Source organism: Lynx canadensis, chromosome A1, assembly GCF_007474595.2.
Source record: "Lynx canadensis isolate LIC74 chromosome A1, mLynCan4.pri.v2, whole genome shotgun sequence".
Taxonomy (NCBI): Eukaryota; Metazoa; Chordata; class Mammalia; order Carnivora; family Felidae; genus Lynx; species Lynx canadensis.
Window position 1 is genome coordinate 210652035 of NC_044303.2, and position 7788 is coordinate 210659822.

General features: G+C 40.0%; 1 protein-coding gene across 1 annotated transcript in view; it reads right to left on the reverse strand.

Annotated features, from left to right (window-relative positions):
- The window catches only part of SLC1A3 (solute carrier family 1 member 3), a 78933-nt gene extending 72282 nt beyond the window's left edge, over positions 1-6651 (reverse strand). Inside the window, exons 1-2 of the mRNA XM_030331140.2 lie at positions 6505-6651; positions 4606-4878 (exon numbers count right to left, since the gene is read on the reverse strand). Of these exons, the coding sequence (XP_030187000.1) occupies positions 4606-4786 (181 nt within the window). The 5' untranslated portion in view covers positions 4787-4878; positions 6505-6651. The remainder of the gene's footprint in view (positions 1-4605; positions 4879-6504) is intronic.
- Between the last annotated feature and the right edge of the window lie 1137 nt (positions 6652-7788).

Consider the following 7788-nt stretch of genomic DNA (forward strand, 5'->3'; position numbering starts at 1 on the left):
GGACCAACCCAACAGGCTGCAGTCCGGCTCTTCTGTCAACGCTCACGTGCCATCAATCAATCGTCAAGATGCAGGGTGCCCCTGGGACTGAGGTCTCAATTCCGTGTGTCCTTTCCATCGCTTCTGTTGTTGGGTCAGTGCACACCCTCAGCTAACTGATGTCATAAAACAAGAATGGACATGCCCCAAGGGCAGGGACCAGCACTCAGAAGAGTGTGGTGGGTAAGAGTATAAACTTCCAGCCAGAACAGTGGATTTGCATCCCAGTTGGTGAGCTGTTTCCTTATCTGTGAAATAAGAATAAGAATACCTCCCTGCCTTATTTGTTCTGAGAATTAAATAAAGCCAATGCATTAACAGCACGTACAACAGTGCTTGGTACAGTGTTAGTGTTTGCAATGCATATTATATGTGTAATGATAGATGAGGAAACCGAGGCACAGAGCAGTTAAACGCCTTCTCTAGGATCATACAGCTATTAAATGATACAGTTCACATATAAATCCAGTCGATGCTTCATCAAAAGCCATATTCTTTTTTCCCACATGGTACATCTAGGTTGTTAACAAGAAAAGTACAACCTCTAAAGTATCAACACAAAGATCATATATTATATACAACAGTATGGATAATATGATCTCACTTAAAAAATGTTGACATAATTAGAAACCTCACCAAAACAAAAACCTCCTTATTACTACCTCTGAAATTTGTCTATTCCTTTGTCATCCCATTTTTATCTCTTCTACTAAACTACCCGAGGGCAAAGATTCTCTATTGCATAGCACAGACCAGATACCCAACATTTAGTATGTGTTAAATTGCTGAATAGCACTGAATCTTTCTTTAAAAAAAAAAAATTATTCAGCAGATAATAGATAATAGATAATATACCAATGTGGTGAAAAGCCTTCAAACCATACAAAAACTTAGAGTAAAGTAATATTCCTTCCATCCCATTACCAGACACCCAGCTCTCATCCCAGAAGCAGCCACAATGACCAGTTTCTTGTATATCTTTCAGAGATAGTATCGAATTGCGCTGAATTGTAGTGCCATTTACATTCATTGCCAAAGACTATAAGGTAACGATGAGCAATGCTTTATACACATGTAGCCAGTATGTTTTCTTTTCTGAAAAGTCACCAATTTTTCTCAAACCCATATAGAGGACAACCCAAACATAAAAGGTGCGTGCGTGCATGTGTGTGTGTGTGTGTGTGTGTGTGTGTAGAGAAAGATGCTAGTTGCTGTTTGTGAACTCCCTCAGGTAAAACCACCATCCAGTTCTATGCAATTCTATTTAGTTTCCTTCCCCTCGTAGCTGATGTTATGACCCATTTCTTCAAAAATTTTTAGCCTGAGATTTCATTTTTATTGTGCTTTTTGCTCCCTGGATGTGGAAAGATGGGCATTCTATGACTTAAACATAACAAAGGACTTTCCCTTTCTTTCAGCAAGATGTCTGAGGTCACTCTCATACCACTTACCACAGTTTGAAACGAGAAAGTGCTTCCTGGAGGAAGAAAGATAGTAACCACTCTTCTCAGTGTGGTTTTTGTTAGACAGATGTCTGCAACAGCCCTGGGAGACACTTTATCTAGTGCTTTAGTAATGAACCCCCTTAAAGAGACTTAACACTTGGCATTGCCTTCTCTCAGGTTGCTAATTTGCTTTCATTACGTGGCTTTGACATAGCATGGCATATTCGGACTGTGACATCACTTAGAAATGGCATTAGGAATGTCACTTCTTAAAACTGACATCAAACTGCACACATGGTTCTAGGCCTGTGCTTGTAGAGGAATTAATACTGAAATATTTACAATTCTCTACTTTAATCTGACTATATGGTTTCACATGTATCTACTCCTCCTCTGTAATACTTTTCTAGTTTCCACTTCAACATACTAAATGCACATTTATTTTTTTTCCAAAAAGACAAAAGAATACAGACGGAATAAAAAATTTACCCGATATATAGGACTTTTTTTTTGTATTAAAAATTATTAAAACCTAAGAATTTGGTTCTTCTCCTCTCTTCTTTGGGAAAAAGAACTTTTCTTCTTCCTTGCGAGCATCTGTCCATTTTTTGTCCAATGCTGCAGCAAATGAATTAGAGAGCTGAAGTCCAGACATGCTCTTATTATTCTTTTAGGGCTGATGTAGACATGGTACCCAGTGACAAGCTAAATGGAGCCTTTGTTTTCATTGGGCCCTCAATGGAAGACACACCAAGAGATAACTGAAGGGTTCTTCCTTCTCTCCTAAGTCTGTTTGCTACCAAGTGGTCTATTGGCCATTCCAAGTCTTTGGTGTAGACTCAGTGGTCTCTCTGACTGTCAATGAGCTCTTTTTATTTGTTTCTTTGTTAGTGCCTTCTTCTTATTACTTCTACCTCTTCAGTTTCCATTAGTAAAGCCAACCATGAGGACATCCTGCCAAGTTATCTACCCCAGCTCAGCCAACTCACTGCAATTCTCACAAATCTTAGGAAAGTCCTCGCTGGGCTAGGAAATGATCCCAGAACTCATAGAGAAAATGGACCATTAAGTCCTGGCATTATCTTCCTTCTATTAGAGATATGTCTTTGTAATCACCTAGGAACTTGCTTCTCCATCAATCTGCTTTCCATGTGCAGGTTTTATTACTTTCCATTCCTTTATTCTTTAACTGAAACATTTCTGTTCTAGAAATTGAACTCTTCTTGTGTTTGGAACACCATGTTGAATAAATGTTTCTGCATCTTTTCCAAACATACTCCAGTATCACTGAGCTCTATTATGATGTGTACAGGATTGTAGAATAAATGAGTATTTGTTAAATGCATGACAGGGATGTGGCTTAATCATTTGTTGGAGAATTATAAGTTTTCTGTGGGTCTGATTGGGTAAATCATATAGTAAAATGACAATGCTATGTGAATGCATGTAGCACTGCTTGCTAATTGGCCTCTACCAAGACATAGCAGCATTTCTCTTCCTGGAATCTCTCACAAGATGCCAACTAGTTTGCAGAGCACAAAGGCAGGATGGCAAAGTGTTTAAGAGAATGGCCCCGGGCCTAGATAACTTGAGTCTGACTTTGAGCTCTAGCGTTTACTATCTGCATGACTTTGGGCAAGTTGTTTGATCTCTCCATGCTCAGTATTCTCATCTCTAAAATAAGGATCATACTAATCATTCCTGCCCATTCACTCATAGGCTTGTTTGAGGATGAAGTAAGCTAATCTAGGCAAAACACTACTTAAGCAGCTGTAACAGTACTCCATCAGCGTTCACTATTATTATTATTTGGCAGCTATTGTTTGGCTTGGCAACGACTGTAATTCAAAGCAAAAAATGAATTGAGCTTGCCGAGTGTTACATCAACTTCCAAGACAACGACAAAGCACTGAAATACTTCCTTCAGGAATGTATTTAAACCTGGGAACCTACTAAAGAAAGCCATTATGTCCCTGAGTCAATCAGGACATTTTCTCTTTGAACATCTCTAAAATGAATTGAACGGTCATTGATGACCAACAATTTCTAAAAGGAGCAAAAGATATTGAGATGGAATATATCGAAAGTCTTGCGACAAACTATTCTGTCGTATTCCTATTTGCAATTTAAGAATCCTATCTTTTTGAATACAGTTATATTTACATGCCACAAAATTGTCTTAGTTTTTATTGTCATTACCTCTTTATATTTGATAGAGACCTTGGCATACTCCAAGACAGAGATTAAAATTGTACACTAATGCCCCCTCCCCCTTTTGGGTCGGATTAGTAGAAATTTAATTTTTTATAACATGGCATTAGCTTGCATGTTTACCAGCATAAAGATTTCTGTATTTGTTCAGTCAAAATTTCCCAGTAAGTAGTTTTTTCAGCTATCTGCCACCCATAAATAATAAACAATAATTTCAGATTCCAATAAATCAAACAAAACAATGTTTTATTAGTACAGGTTGCTGTTAACAATGCTAAGTTTGTAAGAGGCTGCAACGTTGCAGAGAAGGGATAGTTATTTATGGCAAGAAATGAATGAAAAAGATCTGTGTTAACATTTGTCTCAATTTACCTTTTCCAGTCACTGGATGGGAGATGGAAACACGTAAAAGTCTCTACCTCTAGGCATGATACCCAGTTTCAAGTCAGCACCCATTAGAATGGTTAGAATATAATTACTATTAGGAACCTGTATCTCACGTACTAATTGCATAAATTAGCTTTAAGTGAAAGCGACATTGTATGATTACATTTGGGCCAAGTCTAGCATATGTTTGCTTGTTTTTATTGTTATTTAACTGCTCAGGCCTAATGATTAAATTGTCACTCTTTTATGCTTCCATGAGATGGGAAAGCATTTGATTCCTCTTCTCCACACAATCGATTGATTTGCATAATGCCAAACGATGCTTCTTTCAGATTCTGGTGTGTTTACCATATATTGCTTCAAACATGCCAACAGACTGTCATTTAGTGGGAGAAAAAAGCCTAGACTATTATTTTGAATACCTACAATCAGTCCATCTGATAATACGCCCAGGGAGCCAGATGCCCCAGAGAAACAAGATCCTTTTTTTTTTTTTTTTTTCGGTTGTTATCAAGTGACTTACCCACAATGACTGCAGTGACAGTGAGCAGTACAAAAGCATTCCGAAAAAGGTAACTTTTAACATCCTCCTTTGTGATGCTCTGCACTTTCCTCTTGGCCAACAGTGTGCGCTTACGAACTCCTCGCTGGAATCTCTCCATCCTGCCCCCCATCCTGGGCTCTTCTCCGTTGGTTTTAGTCATATTTTACTTCTGTACGAATGTCTTTTCTTTGCACTTCAACGTCTCGGAATCACCCCCGTAAAGCCAGACCTCTTTGGTGTTAGAGAACACAACTAGAACAAGGAGAGGAGAGACAAGAGTTACAGCCTGCAGGGGTGAGAAATCAGGGCTGCCCCACAGCAGGGCAAGCTGTTGGCACGCTGCATAATCTCAGTAGGAATCAAGAGCTAGAGAGCCGCAATGCCAGGTTTCAAGGCTGGGTGGGAGGTGCATATTTTACAGGACCACGTGTGAGAAATGTGCATCAATTCAGAATCTACCAGCAGAAATGTGTGTTCTATTTTTAAAAATTTGCCCTTCCTATTCCAATGAGGCTGTAAAAGGGTTCATCGGAGCCGAGTGTGACTAAGCAGCCCCCCCCACCCCCTCAGTCTCCCCCAGAACCAGCCAAGTGCTTTTTGCACAATGTTCACCCTCAATAAATGTCTAATTGAATTGAACGCACAGGAAGCGCTCAATAATTACTTGCTGGCTTATGTTGTGTACCCGGTGAAGGCGTAACCAGGTCAATAAAATGAATTAAGATATTGATATTTCATCCTCAGGGCTTTCTGTTTTAAATGATAAAGATTTTCTTCATTAAGGAAAAAAACCCACGATAATATCAGCTAATAAATATGGTCATGAAAAGAATGCAATGAAAAGAACATATGCACAGGACTTGGGAAATATATTTGACTATTTTGCAGGGTAACTTTTTAATTTTTTCTCTGAAACAAGCAAAGTTCTCTGAGCCTATCTATGCGTTATCTGCAATCGTAATTCATTTATTTCCATTTTTATCACAAGTATAAGTACAAAGTAGCATTTGTCTTTGTGGCAATCATATCGGAGTCTCCTGAGGAAACCATCACCGACTTCTGGGTATTTCAAAATTTTAGAATTTCTAGAACAGATGAGGCGAATCCAATTTTCATTCCAAACATTACAGCGTGTGGTTTCTAGTTTCTTTAAAGCGCTCCTAGGTTATTCAAATATCTAAGTCAATCTCTCCCGGGTGGAAATCGGTTCTTTTGAAAAAAAAATCAAAGGATTCCTCCGGTTGTATAAGGTTTGTAATCCACAATCTTTCCCGAGATCAATCCAAGTAAAAATCAGTGGTGCCTGTGGACGTGTGTATATGGCAACGCCAACAGCCAGCGTGTGCGTCCGCGGGGGAGGCAACTGGAAAGCAAAAGACTCCTCCGGAGCTTTTGGCAAATCCAAGTGTGGAAAAAGAGACTCGTCTTAACAGTTTTGACTTTTAAATAAAATTGCAGCTTGGGGACAGTGATAATAAGACCTACGGCTTGTTGAAGACGTCACGGCAGATTAGAAGTTTAGGGAGAAGTGAGGAAGGGGACAGACGAGAGACCAGTTTTTTTTTTTTTTTTTTTAAACTAGTCTCTGGTTCCCTTTCCAGTCACTTTTAAACAGACCAGCTCAGCCTTGATTCTTTTCTAGCTCCCGAACCACAATCTACCCCCAGTCCACCCTGAATGACTCAACTCCGAGTTAAGAGCGGACACGGCATAAGCGGACACCATGCGCTCATTACATTAAATTACTAACGTGGACTTTATCTACCAAAATGGCTAGCTTTTCACTCTCGCTGCTCCTCTGCTCGCGAAACAAAATCCATCGGCGGAGACGTGCATGGAGAGGGGAAGCCCGGCGGCAAGACAGGACGTCAGACTTACCTTTTCGGATTTTGTAACGGGTGGAAGGTACCCCAGGCAATGACAAGGTGAATTCCGCAGCAGGTACGGAAGAGTAACGAACGCCACGAGCCCGGCATGCATGCGCTCTGAAACTGCAAGTTACTATCGGGGCAACTTAAGAAAAGGGGAGGAGTCTGCGCCCGGGACAGGGGGAGTGGGGAAAAATGAAAACACCGCAGGGAAGGAGGGCGCAAACCCGAGGTTTCTGGAATACTGATTAATCTTGGCTCACCAGAAGCATGCCTGCTGGCTCTGTTTTGCTCCTTAGACCACTTTCACGCTTTGTCAGTTCACTTTCATTAGGAATGCAGAACCGGGACCAGGAAGAATTGCAAAATAAAGCTCACACACACTCAGAAAGCTGGAAGTCTTGATTAGAACGTTTCAAAGAAGACTCTTCTAAGACGAAATTTAATTATCTCGCATTATTACAGGTTTCCTCCCCCTGAAGGAAACACGAGAGTGCTCTTTTGCCTGGTTGTACACTGTTACGAAAGAGTCCCTCTTTTCAGAATTGGGGGAAATAACTGACATTTCTTGGGAAGACCCAGAACGCAACAAGTATGGAGGGGAAAAAGTGCTTGCTACTATTCTCTAAAGTTGCCTAAAGTTACTCAAAACACAAGATGAGACATGCCTCTATGTTAGCAGTTTAAATTCTGTTATAACAAATCTGATTTAGCTCCAACTTTGCATTGCAAAGACTGAAAAAGCAACGCACAGAGACCAGGATCTTTTCTGAACTATAAAGTAAAAAGCATTTTAGGACCAAGAGTGTAAATGCACACTTGAAGGTTTGTGATTTCAAAAGATAAGTTCCTGTGCATATTGATGCTTCAATTTTAAAGGAAGCTAAACATCCTCCTTGCCCCCCCCCACTGTCCCCACTCCCCCCACTCCCCCCACCCCCGTCCCCGCAAGTGCCATTATTTTTAGGAATTAGAAAATTCTCATTGCAGTTTTAGTTCACTTTTCTTAGAAAGAAAAATATATTGTGAAAATAGATCTAAACAAGGAAAAAGCTCAACTCAGCTCCAAAACTTAGAAGTTGTTTAGCATGAAGAAAAGTTTAATAGAGACAAAAATGCATACCAAAAATTGCAGCCAGAGTTCTGTATTCCTGCTCATTAAATCGCATATTCTCCATGCAAGATCTGCTTAGTTCTTGTGTCTGTTATCCAACAGGAAGGTATGTTTTTCCCTCATTGGCAAATCCAGGAGATTTGCTAAAGATACGTCTCCTGCCAACATCAACTGTTTCTT